The sequence below is a fragment of the Solanum pennellii genome, chromosome 3, assembly GCF_001406875.1.
Source record: "Solanum pennellii chromosome 3, SPENNV200".
Classification (NCBI taxonomy): Eukaryota; Viridiplantae; Streptophyta; class Magnoliopsida; order Solanales; family Solanaceae; genus Solanum; species Solanum pennellii.
This window is the reverse complement of record NC_028639.1, coordinates 4,484,803-4,507,244: the sequence shown is the minus strand read 5'-3', so window position 1 is coordinate 4,507,244 and position 22,442 is coordinate 4,484,803. Positions and strand designations below refer to the sequence as shown.

Sequence of the window (22,442 nt, the reverse complement as noted above, 5' to 3'; positions counted from 1 at the left end):
TTTGGCCCAAATCACAAGGTTCGTTCATCCTTGACCCGATTCAGAATTTCGACATTGTTCTCCTTCTCTCTTTCTCACAGTTGCTCCATAGCCATCACCTCTTTTACAAATTTTGCTTCATTCATAATCTTCACAATCTCAACTACCCCTTTTACACTTCCCCACAACAACAACAAACAAAAAGATTGAATCTTTTTCCTTAAGTTCCAAAAAATCATCAATTTTTCGAAGATCCCACCAAAAAAAATCATCATTTCAAGTCAAAATTTTCAATTTTTCAGATTCCACACCTCTATGGGTGTGATTTAAGATCAAGAAATCATGTTGGGTGCTGTCCAATTAGGACTTTTTGCAGCAGGGGTTGTACTTTTTGTCCCTATGGGTATGGCAGGTTGGCATTTGAGCCGTAACAAGATGCTCTTTTTCAGTTGTGCCCTTTTCATCACTCTTGCTGTTGGTGTTCATCTTGTTCCATATTTCCCTTCTGTTGCATCTTTTCTTTCATCTGGTTCAGATTCTTTATCATCTGTTATTGTAAATCGTGATTCTTGTTTTTCTTTACTTCATCAAGTAGCATTTGATTTTCAAGAATTGAGTAATAATAGTAAAAGGGGTTCTTGGAAATGGGTTGAGTCTGAAAATGTTGTAGATTGTGATTTCCAGAAGTTGACTAAGAATGATGCTTCAGATTTGTTAAATGGGTCATGGGTTGTTGTTGCTGGAGATTCACAAGCTAGGTTAATGGTGGTTTCACTTTTGGAGTTGTTATTGGGAGAAAGTAAGATGGAGCTGATAAAGAAGGATCTTTTCTTGAGGCATAGTGATTATAACATATTTGTTGATGAGATTGGGATGAAGCTGGACTTTATATGGGCACCTTATATGAGTAATTTGACTGATTTGATAATGAGGTTTAAAGAAAAAAAGAGTTATCCTGATGTATTTGTGATGGGGGCAGGGTTATGGGATATGTTACATGTAAATAACGCGTCGGAATATGGTGTTTCGTTAAAGTCTTTGAAGGATTCAGTAGTGTTGTTGGTACCGGTTTCTTCAGCTTTTGCTAACAGTGATGGTTCTGGGACGAATATTGTGGTTCCAGTTCGGTCGCCCAACTTGTTTTGGTTGGGGATGCCTAAGTTGATAAGCTCAATGTTGAAAACAGATGAGAAGAGGGAGAAGATGAATGATGTAATGTGGGAAGCTTATAATGATGAACTTTACAGAAGTAAGCTTCTTCAACAATCTGGTGGACCATTGTTTTTGCTGGACGTGCATTCGTTGAGTAATAAATGTGGAGCTGATTGTACGTCCGATGGAATGCATTATGAGGGGGCTGTCTATGAAGCTGCTGTACATATCATGTTAAATGGATTGCTGATAGAATCTAACCAGAAGCTATGATGGTTAACGATATGACACCCTTCCGCAATGGGAAAGGGCAATAGAATCACTTTGGTAATTGCTTGAACTCATACTTCAATAACGTCGGTGAATATTTTTTTTCCAAGTATTCATTTGGCAACTGATATTTCTATAGCAAGAATTCTTTGATGGTAGTTCATATTCTTTTCCCCCTTGTTCATTTGTATGATTACTGATACTTACACGAATTGTATTCTAGAGCAGGAGAAACTCCTCATATCTCATATGTAGAACAATCGACGTTTCTGAAATATGTACAATATTTTGAGTATCCAGTTACATGATTGCATCTCTATATGGTATTCTACTTGCTTTTTTGTCAAGTTGACCTTATCTCTCTTGAACCTACTTAGATTTGATACCATAATAGACCTTGTCTTTTCCTGCTTCTCTAGTTAAATTTCAAAGGTTGATGAATTGAATACTTGCTGTTTTGTGTGTTTCTTGGTAGTTGTAAGGTCTAACTTGAGTTCATATATGACTCTTTTGTATGTTTGATGCTCTTGCATTGGAATTAGAACTTCGTCTCCAGAAAGCTTCTTACTCTCCTTGTAGGTTTGAAGCTCCGTTGGGTACATGTTGGATCCTCCAAAAGTAATGCATTTTTGAGGACCCAACACTGGTGTGGCAACACTTTTGGAGGGTTCAAACATCATGGCTTTCTAACCATATCAAGATGAGTGGAAATAAAAGATGATTTTCTGATTGTGTTGTAATGATGCAAGGTGAGGAAATTTACCTCTTCTTCCCTCTCCAACCACTGGAATTTTTGCTATGATTGTAGATGAAGTTTGTCTTTAATTGCGTTTTTGATCTTATTTAGATATATAGTTATTTGAGTTGTTGCTCGCACTCTCTGAAAATGTTTGTGTGAATTCGAGCAACATAGGTTATTTGTTAACTTTCTAAGGTGAGGAGGTAGTTTATCTTAAATATACATGTCCTTTAGTTTGTTAGGAAGCTTTAAATTCGGGAGAAAATCAGGCCTTATAAATGGAGAATGGACCATAATTCTAGTAGAAACAACGACATACTTAGTGTAATCATGCCCTCCTGATTCGGATCTTTAGGCGTTTATCGCCTGAACATGGAATTCATCTGCTGGAATGAAAATTATCTACAGTGACACCGGCTGTATGTGCAACATTATTCTTCATATAGCAACCAACACAATACAACACATGTATAAACTATGAAACATACTATTACATTCAAGTGATCTTACAACTTTGCACTCCAAAATCTACATCTGGTAGTTCGCCATCATAAAGAAGCACAACTCAATCTTGACGAATACCTCAAGAAAGGTCCAGGAACAGCCTACGATTCGAACTGCTTACCTTGAAAAGTCTGTCCAAAATTCCAGATCTTCGGAGCAACATTGTAAGATGTTAAGGTGACTCCATCACTGCTTGTTATCTCGAAAGAAAGTGGTTGATTCTTCAAATCCGCACTTATATGCCAGTTTTGGCCCCAAATCCTACCCATGGGAAGCCATCCTGTTCTTGAACCCTTAACTTTTGCTGCCACTATATCACCCGCGCCTGCAACGTTACTGATTAAAACAGACAAGAATATTCCAGCACCATTGATCGTGAATCGAACTCCTCCTTCCTTTCTGCACTTAATTCTGTTGGAAATAGTGAAAAAAAGGCACACTGTAAATTCTCCATCAACTGTAGATTCAGAACAGAAGAGCTAACAAAAACTTGAATATTCAGATAAATACTATACATGTACTTGCTAATAATCAAGATACAAAACTATACTGTATCTGGACTCTGGAGTTCAGAGGGACTTTTGCAAGGCTCATGAAGAAGACAACAACACACCAACTAGAGAAGCTGTTTTCGAAAGACCCTCACTGAGCAAACAATGAAAAAGACGCAATAGTAACAAATAAAAAGAACAAGAAGATAATAAGATATTGAAACAACCCCTAGTGATAGAAATCTATCAATAACAGAAAGAAAAGAATTATACTGAACTCTGGGAAAGGAAACAAATTCTAATCCTCGACCTCTACATCCTCTATGAAGGGTCATTTCCTCGGTGAACTGGAGATGCACCATATATTGTATCTGGATTTCAAAGGAACTTTTGCAAGACTTACAAAGAATGTGAATACTAGGTGAATGTTCAAGTGCAACATAGTGACACCTGAAGGTGGTGAAAGCAAGGAATACTAAATTCAGTATAGATCGGTGAAGATGGTTTTATTAGAAGGGAAACAGAAGGACTTCCCTTATAAAATGTTGGTGCCCGCGAAATCCACAGATTTTGAGGCTTGATCTATTTTTATATGAGCAAGGTAATGCCAAGCACACTAAAGGAGCTGTGCTTGAAGATATGGTGGTGAAGGGCAGGGAGGAATAAGGAAGCAGCTGCTCTGTAAGCTTTAATACATACTATGATGAAAATCAACGTAAAATACTGTAACTCTGGTGATTATCGATATAGAAGGTTCACATAGTTGACCACAACTAGTTTCGCTTTGAGCCATAGTTGATTCATTAGTTCAAGATTGGAATTATGTTCAGCTTTGCACAAATAGATGACCCTATATGAACCAAGGTTTAGGCAGATGGGAAGAGTTCATCTGCTCGCTCTCTACTAGAATCCGAGCCTTCATACCCTTGGTTGTCATTCCAACCCTTCAACCACCACGCTATCCTTAGGGGAGTATGATGCACATTACTATGAAGGGAAAATAGTTTAATCCTCCATGAACAACATTGAATTAGAGAATCACAAATGAAATTATGTGAATAGTTTCATGAGAGCTCTTTACGAGAGACATTTAAATTGTTACGGACCTAAAATTTTCCTAAGAAATTGACCAAAATACTAAAATTTCCAACCTTTGAACCATCTAATGCTTCTTATAACCACAACTACGCCTTTGATCCCAAATAAGCTGAGATTGGCTATATGAATCCTCGATGACCATTTTTCTCCTTTAATCAGATCAGAATTATTCGTGAAACGAAAGGAGTAATGAATTCTCCCAATGAAGCATCTAAAAAAACAACAACAACAATACCCAATGTCCCACAAAATGGAATCCCAAGAGGGTGGAGTGTAGGCAAATCTTACTTCCAAGGTTATTTCCGATAGATCATCGACTTAAGAAATAGCAGATAGTAACAGAACAATAACTACAACAAAATAATATGATAATCGAAATATAAGAAACATCAAATAATAACAGAAATTAAAGGACAAGAAACTATACTACCTTCGATACTGAACAGGCATGTTCGAAGCTTTCCAAATCGCAATTTTCTCAAAAGCTTCAATCGGCAGAACAAAATGTGCATTTGGAGGGTTACAATGTCCACCGCCATCAGATTCAAATCCATAATTCGGAGCACAAAAATTCGTTGCAGTAACAATAATCGAAGTACCCGGAATACACCATCGGAGTTCCTCAACACATCGAACTTCAAAGCAAGCTCCGCAAATCTGACCCTTTTCGAATAGCACAGTGCTTAATCCAGCTGTTGATTTACCATACCCACTTCTCTCTAAATCACCGTACCCACACGCGCCACCTACTACATCCCGTGGATCTGCTGGAGCATAGTAGGTTGCCCGTCCCGGGCGCCACTCCGATGGGTGAGCGGCGGCGGCGGCGGCGGTGGAGGAGGAGGAAGACGGTGACCAATTGTAGTGGGAGTGAGCTAGTGAGAATGTACTACACAGTGTGACTGTTAGTAATAATTGTAGCAACATTTTCGATAGTAATGAGAATTTTGGGAATTTGGGAAATTCTATTACTTCTCCATTGATACTACTATAGTTTTTCTTCTAAAATCAGCTTATTAATTTGAATTCGTATTTTTTAAAATTCATTTGAGTAGACTATTTTTTAATTCAGAAATTGAATTCGAAATATATAATTATTAGGGAAAATAGTTTTTTTGTTTTATTTTGATATTGGATATTTGTATTGATACCGACATAAATTGAAATCGAGTCACTTAAAGACTCCTTTTAAAGGATAAATATTTCATAGTATGATCCTTTTTTTTCCATTTGTAGAGCACAAACACGAAGCATCTAATTAAGAGTGATGAAACTCATTTTTAATACGAAAAAGGCTCAAAAATATTATTAAACTATTTGAAATAGTTCATATATATCCTTAAACTTTATTTCGGTTCACAACTATCCTTTCCGTCATACTATTAGGTCAAAATTACCCTTCTAATTAGCGAAAGTTGTTAAATGCCACGTGGATGTCATATGAATGTCACATTGCATGCCAATACCATTAAACTATCCGAAATAGCTCATATTTACCCTTAAACTATATTTCGGCTCAAAACTACCCTTCCCGTCAAACTATTGAATCAAAAGTACCCTTCTTATCAACAAAAGTTATTAAATGTCATTTGAATGTCACGTTACATGCTAATAAGGTTCCACTGCCACATATTAATTTCATATATATTTAACAAAATAATTTTAGATATCCTATATGAAATAAGAAAAAAGTTTACTAACCTATAACCACAAACATCAACTTTGAAACCCAACCTTAGCCACGAAATGAGGGAGAAGGGGTAAAATCATTTTCGGAATATAATGAAATGAGGGGAAAATGAGTAATTAAGATTTAGGGATTTAGTCAATGTGGCACATGTTGAATTTAACAACTTCCGCCAATAAAATGTAACTTTTGACCCAATAGTTTGACGGGAAGGGTAGTTTTGAGCCGAAATATAGTTTAAGGATAAATATGATATATTTCGGATAGTTTAAGGGTATTTTTGACCCTTTTCCTTTTAGTCTATGTGGTAGTGGAAATCTATTGGGGTGTCATGTGGCATTCATGTGCATCCACATGACATTTAACAGTTTCCGTTAATTAGAAGGACACTTTTGACCCAATAGTTTGATGGGAAGGGTAGTTTTGAGCTAAAATATAATTTAAGGGTATATCTGAGTTATTTCAGATAGTTTAAGAGTATTTTTGACCATTTTTCCGTTCCTAATAAAATACTTCCTTAATTAATTTTTTATACGTAATATTTAAATTCAAAACATCTAATCATGAGTGACGAAATTTTATTCATTTCATTACTACGCGGGATGGCTACGTCTACTATTAGTGTTTGGAGTGAAGGACAATAGCATTGGCTTTCATTTTTGAACTTCAAAAGTTGTCAGTTGTTCAATACTGGGCTGGGGCAAAGCTGAATGCTTCGTAACTCGACCCCAACTTTCTTCGTGTCAAAAACAAATATAAAATTTAAGACGAAACTATTAAATTTTAGCTATCGTTACTACAGCGGAGCACCACATGCAAGTAATTGCAAGCTAGTAGATTATTCACTCACTCTGAACATGAATTATGTGTCAATTAAAATTAATATATATATAACTGTATCGAATCGAAATACAAAGCGCTATGTAAAAGTTAATAATTATAAATTTTAACGAGGATGCAGAAGTAACAAACAGAAGTACAGTAAAAAATAAGTTTGATAGAAAGCTAGCCTGTAGGAATAACACAAGTGGACGTGCCGGAGTGGTTATCGGGCATGACTAGAAATCATGTGGGCTCTGCCCGCGCAGGTTCGAATCCTGCCGTCCACGATTTTGATGTTTTTCTTTTTTATAGATCTGTTTGATTGATATTTTCCGATAGTTAAAGATTAAAATTTAAATGCACATCTGAATATTAAAATGTTATATTAGGAGTGCATAACATGTATTAATTTTTCAATATATACTAATATGCTAACTAACCAATAATATATCAATTATTTTCTTACTGTTTTTTTTATTGAATTTCATGTGATATCAAATAATGTAATAAAATATCTCATTCACGAGCGGAAGGTTGTGCCTGTTCTGTGCGTCGTTTTGGTTTTGAGATGAACCCGTACATCTCCCACTATTTTTAGGCAAAAAATCTTTCGTCTAGCTTTGATATATTTTCCCCTACACAATTCATAATTTCTTTTATAAATTTCTTGATTGATATATCCGTCCATTCAACACCAGTGTAGAACTGAATTTCTTTGTCTTGATACATTTCATTTATGGTTAGGATAGACCATGCCTTTTCTTTTTCATTCTTATTTTACACCATAAACAAATGAAACTAGTCATTTCTATTATTGTTCTACTATTACTTTTAGAGTTTAGAAGATTCTTGTATTAATAATATATTGAAAACAAATTTTTACATTATAATTTTTTTCTTTTATCCTCCAAAAATATGTACAAGCCAAACTAAAAGAAAACAAAAAAGATGTTACGTCTCTGTGATAATCACTAGAAACTTCTAACTTTTCACTACATTTCACATTCTTCAAATCAAATTTTCCTCCCGCTTCACCCTAATCTTCTTTTTGTATCCTATTGTATTGAAACACGATTAAATTCAAAGTCTCGTCACAAAATTTCATATCGACTAACACTATAGCATACCTAGCAGCGATGGAGTTAGAATTTCGTTTAAGGGATGTCAAAATATAAAGAAATAAAATCGTATAAAAGTCAAGGAGTGTCAATATGCAATATATGTACATACATAAAAAAAAGTATTTTCACTCTAGCTACACAATATAATTATACGCCATTTATACCTAGGGCTCACACTTAATATGTCTAATTAAAAATAAAAATGAAGTACTTATCACTCTGTCACTAAATTTTTCGACGGTTCTTCATTAGTAATTCCATTTCCCTAACATTCATGAAAATAGTAGTATTTACATTGTACAAATATATATTATATGACGAATCTGAAATCACCATAACCAAAACATTGGATTCTTCTTAGTAAATGTCGAGAATTTCAAGAATGGATCTATTACAAAGTGGACAACAACCTCGATTTACCCAAAGCTCTCTTGAACACACTCTACAAAATGTGTGACCACATGGTATAAATGCTGCTCCTTTTTTTCTTCTCATACACACACAACACACACTATCACTCCCCACCCCCTCTTCTTCTTTCTCAATCAATAATTCTCCTTCATACACTTCTGTTTCCTCTAACAACCTCATCAACGACATTCTCGTTGGCGTCCCCGGAATATTTCCCGAGACACCTTCATCGGGCCTCGGTAGGCCCGAATATGAGTTCGGGCCGGGCCTAAGCCATGGGCCCGGATGAATGTTGACTTCATTGTTGTCATAAGTAGGTACATTCCTTGGGCTACTTTCATCGGGTCTCAATGGGCCCGAGTTTGAGTTTGGGCCGGGCCTTGGACCCGAAAGGGTAATGAATTCATTATTATCCGCTCTGAAGTGGCGTTCGGCGGCTAATGCGGCCGCCAAATTCATTCCGGAACTTCCTCCTCCGGCCACCGCCAGACACGGTGTTTGTGGCGGTGTGTGGATATGATGACTCATCACTTCTACGTCGTTATTTTCGTCTTCATCGTCAACAACATCAAACGTTGTTGCTGGCATGATACCCCAAGTGGACCCGCAACATCCGATTCTCTTTAATCCTAGCCGTTCAGTTAGACTCTTTCGTCGTCTTAGAACTCTATCACCACCGTTCATTTTCTATATCTTTAATTATTTTGATTTTTCCTGCAAAACTAAAACCCAAAATTTCATCTATATAGCCATTTATAGATGAAAAAATTGAAATATAATACAATAAAATATGTGTCCACATAGATTTCAAACATCCAATATTACAAAATAGACAAACGGTACATGTATATCCAAATTTCTTGACGCGTTTAATAGAATTTAATATTTTCTTAACAGAATCAACCAGAACAACAAATATCCTCACTGTAATCTTACAAGTAGGAAATGAGATGGCGGTGCATATATAATCCTTTATTTATCTTCGTAAAAACATTGTTCTAGATAAACTTAGATTAAAGTAATGCAATATCAAAATCAATATAAAAAGGAAATACTTACAACATCACAAATAACACAAAAATCGAATCAAAGGAAACAACAAATAATCATATTAAAAATAAAAGATTTTCCAACACACAATACGTATATGAACAATCATAATTTTGAATATAATGTATATAAACATGTCTATATGAATTATTAAAAGGAAAAACAAGAGAATTACTCAATATATACTTACCAAGAATCAAAAATGAAATTAATCATCCATGATCAATACAAATAACAACTCTTTTTTTTTTGTGATTCAATTTAATTAGCATAAATTGAAGAAAAATAAAAAAGAGAAAAAAGGAGAAAAATGAAGTATTTTGGTAAGAGAAAATGGGAAGTCAATGAAATGTGGTGGCTTTGAAGAAGAAAGATAATAGAGGACTAGTAGGTATATATGTCACTATTTTTCTTCAATTATAAATTTATAATTGATGCTTTGAATTAGAAAACAAACAAAAAGACAGATTGGAATGAAGAAAAGAGCAACAAAAGGAGAATAATTGATATGGTCATTCTTCTTGGTATTTTTTATACTTCGATATTTAATATTCGTATTAAAATTTAATAATATTTGAATTTGAATTATTTTAAACACAACATTCTCAACAGGCTTTTAGTTACTTTACTTTATTTGATTTGAAAAATAAAAGAACAAATTAATATATGTGGCGTAGTGGAGCCAAAATATTTAGTTTATAACGTTTATTAAATTTTGAATCAATTATTTATATATATTTGGTAAAAAAAGTTTAAACATAAATACATAATTTGAGTTAAAAGTTATATTTAAAACCTACCTCCGCCAACTCTTAACACCAGAGATTAATTATAATTGTAGATATTTGAAAAAGAAACTTGAAAGATGATATTTAAAAGTCAATGTCATATTTGAACCTACAATCATTTAAAATAAGTAAATTTTGTGAGTAGAAAAGTAAAACAATTCGTTTAAAATAAATAATTTTTGTGAGTAGAAAAGTGAAACAATTCATTTAAAATAAATAAATATTGTGAGTTAGAAATCTTATTTCACTTGAGAAACTCATTTTGAAAAACTAATCAAAACATTAATTCAATTAATAATCTTTTTTTTTTTAAAGAGGAGATAAATTCTCTTTCCAAACGGCCCCTATACTCCTAAGATTACTTTATTTGGCTTGAAATTAAAACTAACGAACAAAGATTAATTATTGTTTAATTTTCTAATTAAACTTTTGAGTCTTTGACGAGAATTTCTATTTTTTAAAAAATTATTTTTTGAATGAACATTTAAGAAAATTGCGTGTTCGTATAAGGTTTTACTTCCTGCGTACCTTTAGTTGTCACGGATTCATTTTTTTAGAGTTGAACGATAACATTTTATAATATAATTTTATTATATTAATATGTAAAAAAATTATAATTTATAAATTTTTTTATAGAATTTTAAATATCTAATTTTATATTTAAAATATCAAATTAATATAATATAATTTAATTTTAAAAATTAATTAAATTAACTTTTAAAAAACACATACGATAATTAAAATTCAACGAAGAGTACCTTTTAAAACAAAGTCAAACGCCATCGACGCAATTAGGCTCACGGATCAAGATTTTCTCATGTGGCCTTTGCCTTTGCCTTTAGGATATCTTTCCCTTTTTAAAAAATCAATTGTTTATTAATTCGTCCGTTTTAATCTGTTTGTTCGATTTAATATACGTTTAATGTATTAACATATTTTTTTAGTGATATGTTCTTAAATATATTGAAAAGTTGCTAAAAAGGAAAATATATATACTTTTTGAATGAATTATTAAGGAAAATAGGTCAAATAAATTAAAAAAGGAGAGAATAATATTTATTACTTTGCTTGTTTTAACTTGCTTGTCTTGTTTTAATTTGACATCGAATCTAAAAAAGATAAAAAAGACTTTTGAATTTTATAGTTTTAAATATGTCATTTTATTTTATAATCACGTAAAATAACAAAAAAAAATGTAGATACATAAATATATTAAAACGAAGGAAGTATTTATTATTTACGTATCCTTTCATATTTCTTTATACGGAAAAGGCTTAAAAATATCCTATACTATTCAAAATAGCTCATATATACCCTTAAATTTTATTTTTGCTCAAAACCACCGTTTCCGTCATACTATTAGGTCAAAAATACTCTTCTTATTAACGGAAGTTGTTAAATGCCACGTAGATGCCATATGGATGCCACATTGCATGCTAATAGGATTCTACTGCCACGTAGACTAAATAAAAAGGGTCAAAAATATCCTTAAACTATTCAAAATATCTCATATTTATCCTTAAACTATATTTCGACTCAAAACTATCCTTTCCATCAAACTATTGAATCAAAAAATACCCTTTTTATTAACAGAAGTTGTTAAATACCATATAAATGCCACATTGCATACTAATAAGGTTCCACTGTCACATAATTTAAGAGTACTTTATATGTTCAATGATTCAATTTGTAGTTTGAGTTGTTAAACCACACATGTAATACCCTTAATTTTTGGTTAAAGAATGATAAACTCCAGATTGGTTTGTTGACTTCATTCTCATTGTCATTACTTTATTAATATTTAATTTCATTTTTTTCAAATTTTTAATCAGGTCAAAATTTACAAATACGTCGATTTGATAAATTATCTATTTCTTAATGTGCTTAAATCGACTTAAAGAATTCATAGGAACGATTTTCATATTATATAACGTCTTTGATTAGATACAAAGTTTGACATGAAAATGGTAAAATTTTATCATTATAAAAACAGTAAATATAAAATTGTATCACACACCAAAAAGAGTTACAAATAAAGTATATCGTTGTAAATTTAATAATCAATTTTTTAAATTTTAAAATCCTAAACCTTCACGGGTTATTTGGTACGAAGAATAAAAGACAATAATTCAAAGATAAAATGTTAATTATCTTATTTTGTGTTTGATTAAGAATACTAATTAGTCTCATGATAATTTATTTACTCTTTTATTTAGAGAAAAGACATAAAATCACTATTGATTTGTAACACCTTAACTTTGCAACTGTCCTATTATCCCATTAAACAATTTTGAACATATATTATTATGTCATTTTCGATCAGCCCCAAGTTTTAAAAAGCAATTGTGTTCACACACCAATCATTAAATCACACATGTTAATTTAATTTAAAATATATTTTTTATTTTGTTTTATGTTTTTTCTTTATTTTTTTTAAACTTTATTTCTCTCTCTCTCTTACTTTTTGACTTTTAATTTTGATTCATCTTAAATTTCACATCATCTCCCACCTCCCCACTTTCAAGTGATTTATTCCTCGATTACTTTTTTTTTCTTCACCTCCTATACCCCATGTCAAATTGAGCCCTACTATCATTTTTTTATTTTCTTTTTCTGGTCAAATTCTTTATAAAATTCATATTATTTTTTTAGACTATTGAATTATTGATAGCAAAATTAATTATTTTTTAAAGAAAATTTAGAAGGCATCATAAACTATTCATTTTCATATAAATTCAAAATTAGAAATGATAATTTTAAAAGAATCAATTAATTCCCAAAAAATGAAAGAACTTAATTGAAATCGGATTGAAAAAAACTATATGATACTTCCTAATCATCTTGAACTCTAATGGGTTTATCAAATTATTCGAAATTTAAGAAAATATGTAGATGAAATTTTAAAATTAATGAGAGTAAAATTAATAATAATAAAAAAGGAAGATGAAGTTGTGATAAGAATGATGACATTAAAATAAGAAGCTTTAATGGATGGAGATGAGAATGAATTTTTGAAGAATAAAGAAGAAAGAAGAAAGAGAAAAGAAAAAATAAAAAGGAAAAAAAGTTAAAATAACATGAAAAATAAGAAACTATATTTTGTAATAAAGTAGTTATAAAAAACAAAATTATATTATTTACTATAGGTTGCTCACTCTCTCTGAGAGTGTGCACACAACTCTCTATGTCAGGTGGGCTAAAAATGATATAATTGTATTTATTCAAAATTGTTTAGTGCGTTTGCATAGTTAAGGTGTCTTTTTGAAAATTCGAAACAACTTCAGTGCTGACTTTATGTCTTTTCTCTTTTATTTATTATAATATTGAAATAAGTTATTCTATGTATATGGTGGGACAACTAATTTCATAAAATACCTCATTTCATGAGTTAAGTGTATCCACCACCTCTCACATCAAAATAATTAACCCCAAAGTCGTTTGGTATAAGATTAAACAGAGATCAATTATACTTGTATTAATTATTCCACCTTCTACCTACATAAAAAAAAATATACATTTCATTATAACCTATTTACATACTAATTATGCGGATATCTAAATAGCAAATCAAACACAATATTAGTTATGCAGAATTTAGTATAAGCATAACTCACATTTACACCAAACAAGTTGGATAAGAACGATCTTAATCCATGCATTAATTTTCATATAACCTATACGAGTTTGGTAGGTTGATATATAACAAGTTATTCATATATAAAATTTATCGACAATTTAGAAATCCACATAACTAATACATACACATATAAATTATGAGAAAATCTATATATTATTTTATACATAATAAAAGGTAAACTAATTAATACACGAATAACTAATCTCTCCATAAATTCTACATGGATTTCCTCATAACTAAACCTTATATTACTTTAACCATATACGAAACAACGATAATTTAGAAACCCGCATAACTAATACGAAGATTTCCTCAAAACTAATCATTACATTACTCTAACCAGTTACAAAACGGCCTTATAATAACAATATCCATGACCCCCCAAAAAAATAATTAATCATTACATTACTCTAACTAGTTACGAAATAACCTTATAATAGCAATATATCCTTATTGTCCGAAAAACAAAAAGTTCCGTTACCGGGAATCGAACCCGGGTCTCCTGGGTGAAAGCCAGATATCCTAACCGCTGGACGATAACGGATTGATGTTCAAGTTTTACATATAAAACAAGAAGATCAGTGAATAAACTATACAAAGCGGCAAAAGACAGTGCATGCTTGCCCTGTTCTGCAAACTCCATAAGGGGAACCTGGCAAAATTCAAAACCCCATTTCATTATACCATTTCAATGTCCATCTCTTCTCAGGTTCAGCTACTTTCTTTATTTACTATAATTTTGTCTTTTTCTTTTTTTTCTACTTCTTGCATTGGTTTTAGTTTGTGTTTGATGAAAAAAGATTGGATTTTTTTGGTGTATCTAAGTGTATAATTATGAAGGGGATAAGAAAATTTCCAGACCCAAGATTCCATTTTGTATCAATTTTGATTTTGCATTGATTTTATTGTGTTTGATTAAGAAAAGGTTGAATTTTTGGTGCCATTGAGTAATAACTTTGAAGAGGATGAGAATACTTCCATATCCAAGGTTTCATCTCTCTATTAGTAGCATTTTGTTTAGTTAATCAATCCATTTTCAAATTTGTTTCTGACCCATTTTCATAATTTAGTCTAATAAACAAATTTGAAGTTGGCTTAAACTAGAGATTTTCTAAATTGGTATGATATATATCAGAAGCATGAGTTTAGTTTATTTTAGTATTTTGTGTTTTTTTGAGTTCTTGTGTTGATTTTAGTTTTTGTTTGATCAAAGAAGGTTGGATTTTTTGAGGTAGAGGTATACTCTACCCTCCCCAGACCTCACCGTCCTCACCGTGTGGGACTACATTCAGTATATTTTTTTAAATAAGGTTGGATTTTTGAGGTAGAGGTGAGGTCTACGTACACTCCATCCTCCCCTGACCCTAATATGTGAACTACATAGGGTATGTTTTTGTAAATAAGGTTGGATTTCTGAGGTAGATGTAAGGTCTGCGTGCGCACTATCCTCCCCGGACCCCATTGTGTGGGGCTACATTCGGTATGTTGTTGTAAGTAAGGTTGGATTTTTGGTGCCTCTAAGTGATAATTTGTAAAGGGATGAGAATAATTCCATTCCGAAGATTCCACTTGTTACTTTTGACAAACAAATTTTGAAGTCGTGTATAACCAGTGATCTTCTTAATTAGAAATTTATGCAATACTGTAGAATAAACATGTCTCAACTTGGTTGGTACCATATATATTAGTAGCATGAGTTTAATTTTTTCTTTTTGTGTGTTTTTTTCTAGTTCTTTCGCTGATTTGTTTGTGTTTGATTCAATAAGGTTGGATTTTTGGTGCCTCTAAGTGATAATTTGGAAGAGGATGGGAAAAGTTCCATACCCAAGATTCCACTTTCAGAAGGTCCTAATTGTGTTGGACGGGATTGCATTCCAGTTACTGATAAGCGGCTGAGCCGCAAGCATCTTACTATCACTGCTACCTGCACTGGCTCCGCTGATGTTGTTGTGGTACTTTTCTGCACTTTTTTCCTTTCTTCATGGTCATGTTCATGTATTATTGATTGTTTAAACATATCAATCAATCATTCAACGATGACTCAATCTCAAATAAGTTGTGTCAGCTCTGTCTATGAGCTCTATTCTGGTTGAATTCAGTATTTGGATGATTCGTCCTAGTTAATATCATACATACACAGATGTACACACCCACACCCACACCCACACTCACACCCACACCCACGTGAGTGTGTGTTTATTGTTGATTATCCTTTTGTAACTTTTGGATGCTAGAATTCTCGGCAGTATGCTTGTTTTTCAGTCTGCTTTGGTGATGAATATGCTGCTTAGTTTCCTATGCTTGTATACCGAGTGATTGGATGGATTGGTGGCAATTTTTGAAAGTTTGGTTCGTAAATGTTCGTAAATTCATGTATACATTACTTGTTTAGTGCATGAGTTCTGTCTACACCTTGTGATAGCATTTCAACTTATTTACATATGTAAAAGTATGCTGGTATCCTTACTTCTTAATTTCCCGTTGAAGTCTTTTCTTTGGAATAAACATGGGACTGGATTGCAGGAAGGAACAAATCCAGTTGTTATAAGATCAAAGGGTGAGAGGAAGAAGCTTTTGTCTAGAGAGAGGTGGAAACTCGGAAGTGGTGATATCATAGAGTTGATACCTGGGCATTACCTATTTAAGTATGTTAGCGCAGCTCGTAAGGATGAAACTTCACCAGGTAACAAACAAAAAAGGCCTTTCAGTGAAGAAAGCATTACTGACAAAGGCCAGATGCATGGCAAGAAGAAAGCTCGAGAAGTTTGTGAGGAAGCTTCAGAAATGGTATGGGTTTCCTTGTTTCATCATTTTGTCTGTGAATAAATTAACACGTTGTTGGAAAAAATATGTACGGAAAAAGCTTCAACTTTTATTGCTTGTTAAATCTTTGGCTTACAGATTATGTTGCACAACAATGGCCAAGAAACAAATAGTTCTGCAGAGGCCATACGTCAGTTTAGGGTTCCCAAACACAAGTTGCCCCTCACGTTCAGATTGATGAGAGTGCGTGAGCTGCCAGCATGGGCAAATTCAGAAGCTGTTTCTATTAGTGATGTTATTCAGGTAGAGTTATGCATTCTGTCTGTTTTGGAATTGGTACTGTTTGGATAAGATGTTGGTCCTCCTAGATAGATGCATTACTGTTCATGAATTAGTGAAGAGGCAAAAGAAGATGTGACGTCAAGTTTGCTTCTGATTTCCCTGAACTGATGCATCCCTAGTGAACTTGTGATCCTATCCTTTCTTTTCTGAGCTTTAGATTCTTGCATATATTTATTTTTGATGAAGGACTCTTGTAGATATTCATCCAATATTCTTCTACAATATTAAGTCTATAGGAGCTATATGGCAGCAAAGACTTTAGAGCTAAGTCGTTTAACAGGTTCCAAATGCTCACTGTGTTCCAATGTGTCCTATAGATAGTTCTTACTTGGTAAAATGTCCCACAATGGTTGAGGAAGTAGGTGGTTGTCTCCTTACATGATACTCTCTCCGTTTCAATTTATTTGTGTTGGTTTTGACTTTTGCACAGAATTTAACAAAGTGAATAGGACTTTTTGAATTTTATGGTCTTAAACTAAAGATAGGTAGAATGTACCAAATTTCCCTTCAATCTCGTGGTTTTAAGCACGCCACGTGGAAAGTTAGAATTAAAGAGTTGCCAAAAAAGAAAAGAGACATTTTTTTTGAAACGGACTAAATAGGAAAGTAAGGCAAACAAATTGAAATGAGGGAGTATTAGCCATTAGGCAATCCTCATCATACCTTTTGGGGTTGAGTTAGATCCAAGGTCATTTTCCTTACATGGTTAGGGTCAGACCATCCCTATTCTTGGTTCACCCAATCTTGCTTCTCATGTAATATTATTCACGCTCTTAGATAGTCTCACATTGGTTGGGGGAATGTACTGATATCTCTTCATATTGTTGTCTTTTGAGAATTTTTCACCTCACACTCTATCTTTTGTAGTTGATTTAAATCCAAGGTCCATTTTCCATATGATAATTGATAAATCCTTCTATATACATACTTGTAATTGTTGTATAATGTCTACGTTTGTGTTGGTTGCTTGACATTGGCTCCTATTTATCATAGGGTAATGTGCTTGTAGCTATCCTCTCGAATTACATGGTGGATATGGATTGGCTACTTTCTGGTGAGTTCTGTTATTTTGCCTTATCTTTTGTTTTTTATTTTGTTAACATTGTTTGTTTCTCCTATTATTTTTGTTCTTCGACGTCTTGGATTGTCCAATGAGGCGGTTTCCCAACTTATTTGTGGTTGCCATTGTTTGTTGGATACTATGTACAAGTTTATTTGCTTTTATGAACTAAGTTAATCTTTTTTTCTGTCTGAAGACTTATTTCATGGTCCTTTCTATGCAGCATGTCCAACTCTAAAACGGATTCCTAATGTTCTCGTCATTCATGGAGAAGGTGATGGTACCATGGAGTACATGAAGGTTAACATTTTGTAAGTTATGAGAATCTGATGTTATTGAAGCTTCTCTTGGATTAAATTTCTTCTTCATTGTCTTCTTCCTTTACAGAGTAGCAAGCTTGCGAATTGGATTCTGCACAAACCTTCTTTACCGATTGCATATGGAACACACCATTCAAAAGCCATGCTTCTTGTCTATCCAACAGGAGTTAGAGTTATTATACATACTGCAAACTTGATCTCTATTGATTGGAATAACAAAAGCCAGGGATTGTGGATGCAAGATTTTCCCTGGAAGAATCAAAACAATTTGGGCAAGGATGGTGGATTTGAAAATGATTTGGTTGATTATCTAAGCGCGTTAAAGGTATAAATGAATTCAAACCCTAAATCAAAAACAACTTTACATCGCATCAAAAGAACTTTGAATGTTTTAAAAATTTATTTATCTGAATACTCCTAAAATATTTTAGTCGTCTTCCTCACACTTGATACAACAATCACATACCTAGTGTAATCCCACAAGTGAGGTCTGTGGAGGGTGGTATGTATCTTACCCCTATCTTGTTGAAGGTAGAATTGTTGTTTCCATTGGACTCTCGATTTAAGTAAAGCATTACAAAAACAATATGAAAATAAAATATAGTGATGATGAAGCCATGATGAAAATAAAGGAGAAAAGAACAATAGTCACAACAAATAATACCACAAAATGGGACTAGGAACAACAACACAACAACAACATACCCGGTGAAATCCCACTAGTGAGGTCTGTGGAGGGTAGAATGTACGCAGACCTTACCCCTACCTCCTACCTCACAGAGGTAGAGAGGTTGTTTCCAACGTCTAGGAAGCAGTAAGTAATAGTAAATTCAAAGACCAAGATAGTATGAGAGTAATACTAATGATCTTGATAAGGAAACTAAGCAACTCTTGACTACCTACCAGTCTTCTACCTTAATCCTCACATATCTCCTATCTAGGGTCATTTCGTTGATGAGTTGCACATGTGCCATGTCCAGTCTAATTATCTCTCCCCAATACTTATTCGGGCTACCTATACCTCTCCTCATACCTGTCATAGCCAACCTCTCACGCTTCTTCACTACCTTAGGACATCTAATATGTCCGAACCATCTCAGTCTTGTCCCCCTCATCTTGCCCACAATGTTGGCCACTACCACCTTGTCTCGAATATCTTCGCTCTTAATCTTGTCACTCCTAGTATGCCCACACATCCATCTAATCATCCTTCTTAATGCTACTTTCATCTTCTAGAAGTGCGAGTTCTTGACTGGCCAATACTCTGCCCCATACAACATAGCAGGTCTAACAACCTCTTAAGACTTACCTTTTAAGTCTTGGTGGCACATTCTTTTTACACAAGACACTGGATGCAAACCTCCATATCATCCATCCCACTCCAATTCGATGTGTAACATCATCGTCAATCTCTCCATTTCCTTGAATTATTGACCTAAGATACTTGAAACTTCCTCTCTTAGAGACGACTTTTGTCTCAATCCATACTTTCACATCTGCCTCGTGAACCATTATGTTTCTGCACTTGATTTGTAGGCTTCCTTCTTGACTGGCAGACTTACATTGAAGAAACATCATTGGCTTTTCATTAGTTGCCAATCTTCATACTCATGAAAATAGAGACATAAAAGAGGAAGGTATGAAAATGAAACAAACCTGCTTTCACTATTGTGGATATGAAGCATCTTCAGGCAGCAAACTAACATTGAAGAATGAAGACATATTATTGACTTTTCATTTGTTTGCCAATCTTCATGCTCACCAAAACTATAGGCTTACAGAGAGGAATTTGTGAGAATTAACTCTCTTTTTGACAAGGTTTTATCTTTATATGCACTACTTTTTGTGCAAATTGCAATAACTAGGTTTCCTCCATCAAGAATTGCACCCCTTTATAAAGCTTATTCCAAGGAACCTACAAATTGAAGTGCGAATTAGCTTACCCCGGAACTTAAACAAGGAATTAGTACAATGATTTGTTTTTGCAATATAGAATATTGACATTGTTCCACTCTATGTGGAGAGCTATGACTATATGTATCTGTAGATGCTGCACAACATGCTATTTTAGAGGAAACTTTGCCTTGTTATGCAGTAAATCAGGACCGAGGAGCTTCTCACTTCCTTGGTGTCTGCATCTGATGGCGTTTAGCCTTTCTCCCTTTTTATTAATCACCCTCCACTGTTGGAGTATTTCCTTTTTCCTTTAACATGTTTGATTCTGTTAAATCTTTTTGCAGTGGCCAGAATTTACTGTTAATATACCAGCCTTCGGAAGCTGCAAGATCAACTCCTCATTCTTCAAGAAATTTGATTACAGTAGCGCATCGGTATTTTCTCATTTCTTTTACTGTAATTTCATTTCTTTTACTGTAATTATCTTTTGTCACCCTAGCTGAAACTGTATCTCCTTTTTGTCCACAATTTACGTGATAATTCAGTATTCAGACAATGTGGTGCCTGAGGTTTTACAGACTCCCAGGACATAAATATTCATTTCTTTACTGTCCGCGCTCTTTTCAGTTACAGCTCATAGGAAGCCCTCGCCACTAAAAAGGAGAAAAAGGAAGGATGAAATAAAAAGTAAAGTAGAGCTAGCAAACATGGCATTTCAATGTCACATTTTGAAAATAGCGCGTCTTTGTTTGGTGAAAATTTTTGCTTGCACATGTTTGCTTTTCAAAAATACCCCCGGGTGCGTGTCGGATCTTCCAAAGTAGTACATTTTTAGAGGATCCGACACGAGTGCAACACCATTTTTGGAGTGTCTGAGCAACATAGCTAGGTATTATGCCGTCTTTCACTATTTATCATGGTGGCTGATTCTGCGGTTAAGATTCTTGTATCCATGTTGAGGCGGAGGTGATAAGAAGTATAAATTGTTGCTTGGAATTTTAGAGAACTATGTGGGCTGAACTGTCTGTGATACCATTTAAGGTGTAGTGTGGTAACATGACCTTGAAGTTGTCGTTTCTCCAATTCCAGGTCAGGCTAATTGCATCTGTGCCTGGATATCATTCAGGTTCTAGTTTGAGGAAGTGGGGACATATGAAGTTACGTACTGTTCTTCAGGAATGTACTTTTAGCAAAGAATTTCAGAAGTCTCCTCTTATATACCAGGTATCGGTATCTTTTTGAGTTTCATTCAGCTCCAAGGTTTCTTTCGCCAGATGTTTCTGTATTACACCTGCATTATCAAATATCATTGACATCTGTGCCTTCAATTGCCTCTTGCAGTTTTCCTCCCTAGGTTCTTTGGATGAGAAATGGATGACGGAGTTTGCTTCTTCAATGTCGGCTGGAGTTACAGACGATAAAAAACCTCTGGGCATTGGGGAGCCAATGATAGTATGGCCCAATGTAGAAGATGTTAGATGTTCTTTGGAGGTAATATTGAACAAGTCCTCTTTAGACTATTAGTGGCATCACTAACCTGACTATGGATGTCAAACATAAGGATAATCCGCAGCCTATTGGTGTCATTGACTTAAGACCGTACTTTAATAAATCATTTTTATTCAGTTGACATTTGTAATAGATGTGATTGAAAATCCTCACGAGTTACATTGAAATTTATAGTGGTCTCATTCGCTTGCTATTATAGATGCTTGCTAATCTTCATAAGTGAAATCTGACGACTCTTTTGATTTACTGAATGAATTTTAGTGCATCTTGCTTCATTTTCTAGGGATATGCAGCTGGAAGTGCCATTCCCAGCCCATCAAAGAACGTGGAGAAAGAATTTCTGAAGAAATATTGGGCTAAATGGAAAGCTAGCCACACTGGTCGTTGGTATAGTAGCCTTATAAAGTTTTTAATTTCAGAAATATTAGTTTCGTTGCAATATTCTCGAATCCTTTGAAACCTTGTGCATTTCTCTCTCAAATTCCTAAATCTATGAATGATGCACCACTTAAGGCCTTTACCTCTAGAGTTTTCCAATTGGAGCACTGTGGACTATTACTGAAGTAATCACTTATGTATCAGAAATTCAGAATCATAGAAATCAGGCATAGTCATGTTAACTAGTTGTCGCTTGAATTATCACATGAGTTCTCTTCTTTTTCTTTTTAATGACCTTCCTAAGGTTTGGGCTTGCCAAATGTGAAGAAATTGATTGCCCAAGACCATATAAGGAGCAAAGCAAGCCATCCGTTCACTAATATGGCAATTTGCTACTCTAACCCCCCACCCCCCCACCCCCCCAC

At 33.8% G+C, this 22,442-nt stretch overlaps 4 protein-coding genes and 2 non-coding genes across 8 annotated transcripts in view; 3 read left to right on the top strand and 3 right to left on the bottom strand.

Annotated features, from left to right (window-relative positions):
- Positions 1–2,326, top strand: LOC107015453. Of its 2 annotated transcripts, none has more exons than XM_015215720.2 (2): positions 1–1,458; positions 1,981–2,326. In XM_015215720.2, the coding sequence occupies exon 1, from the start codon at positions 322–324 to the stop codon at positions 1,402–1,404; it is 1,083 nt and encodes a 360-aa protein (XP_015071206.1). In that variant the 5' UTR covers positions 1–321; the 3' UTR covers positions 1,405–1,458; positions 1,981–2,326. The 2 variants fall into 2 exon arrangements, with proteins under 2 accessions (XP_015071206.1, XP_015071207.1); XM_015215721.2 differs by having other exon boundaries at positions 1,944–2,326.
- A 156-nt stretch (positions 2,327–2,482) lies between these two features.
- On the bottom strand, positions 2,483–5,258 carry LOC107015455 (expansin-A13-like). The gene is made up of 2 exons (XM_015215722.2): positions 4,664–5,258; positions 2,483–3,055 (listed from the first exon to the last, which is right to left on the bottom strand). The coding sequence occupies exons 1-2, from the start codon at positions 5,158–5,160 to the stop codon at positions 2,746–2,748; spliced, it is 807 nt and encodes a 268-aa protein (XP_015071208.1). The 5' UTR covers positions 5,161–5,258; the 3' UTR covers positions 2,483–2,745.
- A 1,689-nt stretch (positions 5,259–6,947) lies between these two features.
- Positions 6,948–7,029, top strand: TRNAS-AGA. The gene has a single exon. It is a non-coding gene; the product is annotated as a tRNA-Ser (tRNA).
- Positions 7,030–8,085: 1,056 nt separating this feature from the next.
- Positions 8,086–9,714, bottom strand: LOC107012935. 2 transcript variants are annotated; one of them, XM_015212908.2, is made up of 2 exons: positions 9,515–9,714; positions 8,086–8,996 (listed from the first exon to the last, which is right to left on the bottom strand). In XM_015212908.2, exon 2 carries the CDS (start codon positions 8,956–8,958, stop codon positions 8,221–8,223), a length of 738 nt encoding a protein of 245 aa, XP_015068394.1. In that variant the 5' UTR covers positions 8,959–8,996; positions 9,515–9,714; the 3' UTR covers positions 8,086–8,220. The 2 variants fall into 2 exon arrangements, with proteins under 2 accessions (XP_015068394.1, XP_027771164.1); XM_027915363.1 differs by having other exon boundaries at positions 8,086–8,988.
- Positions 9,715–14,221: 4,507 nt separating this feature from the next.
- TRNAE-UUC lies at positions 14,222–14,293 on the bottom strand. Its single transcript has one exon. It is a non-coding gene; the product is annotated as a tRNA-Glu (tRNA).
- Positions 14,294–14,359: 66 nt separating this feature from the next.
- Positions 14,360–22,442, top strand: part of LOC107012431 (tyrosyl-DNA phosphodiesterase 1) — an 11,444-nt gene continuing 3,361 nt past the window's right edge. The window contains exons 1-11 of the mRNA XM_015212280.2: positions 14,360–14,458; positions 15,516–15,701; positions 16,273–16,536; positions 16,651–16,815; positions 17,848–17,908; positions 18,138–18,214; positions 18,302–18,559; positions 20,475–20,564; positions 21,220–21,354; positions 21,472–21,621; positions 21,923–22,026. Coding sequence (XP_015067766.2) covers positions 14,366–14,458; positions 15,516–15,701; positions 16,273–16,536; positions 16,651–16,815; positions 17,848–17,908; positions 18,138–18,214; positions 18,302–18,559; positions 20,475–20,564; positions 21,220–21,354; positions 21,472–21,621; positions 21,923–22,026 — 1,583 coding nt within the window. The 5' untranslated portion in view covers positions 14,360–14,365. The remainder of the gene's footprint in view (positions 14,459–15,515; positions 15,702–16,272; positions 16,537–16,650; positions 16,816–17,847; positions 17,909–18,137; positions 18,215–18,301; positions 18,560–20,474; positions 20,565–21,219; positions 21,355–21,471; positions 21,622–21,922; positions 22,027–22,442) is intronic.

Excerpts from the sequence above, each read along its gene's own strand:
- LOC107012935 (XM_015212908.2), bottom strand. The coding sequence starts at position 8,958 with ATGAACGGTGGTGATAGAGTTCTAAGACGACGAAAGAGTCTAACTGAA.
- LOC107015455 (XM_015215722.2), bottom strand. The coding sequence starts at position 5,160 with ATGTTGCTACAATTATTACTAACAGTCACACTGTGTAGTACATTCTCA. Across the intron at positions 3,056-4,663 it reads ATGCCTGTTCAGTATCGAAG|AATTAAGTGCAGAAAGGAAG; the intron begins GTAGTATAGTTT and ends TATTTCCAACAG.
- LOC107015453 (XM_015215720.2), top strand. The coding sequence starts at position 322 with ATGTTGGGTGCTGTCCAATTAGGACTTTTTGCAGCAGGGGTTGTACTT.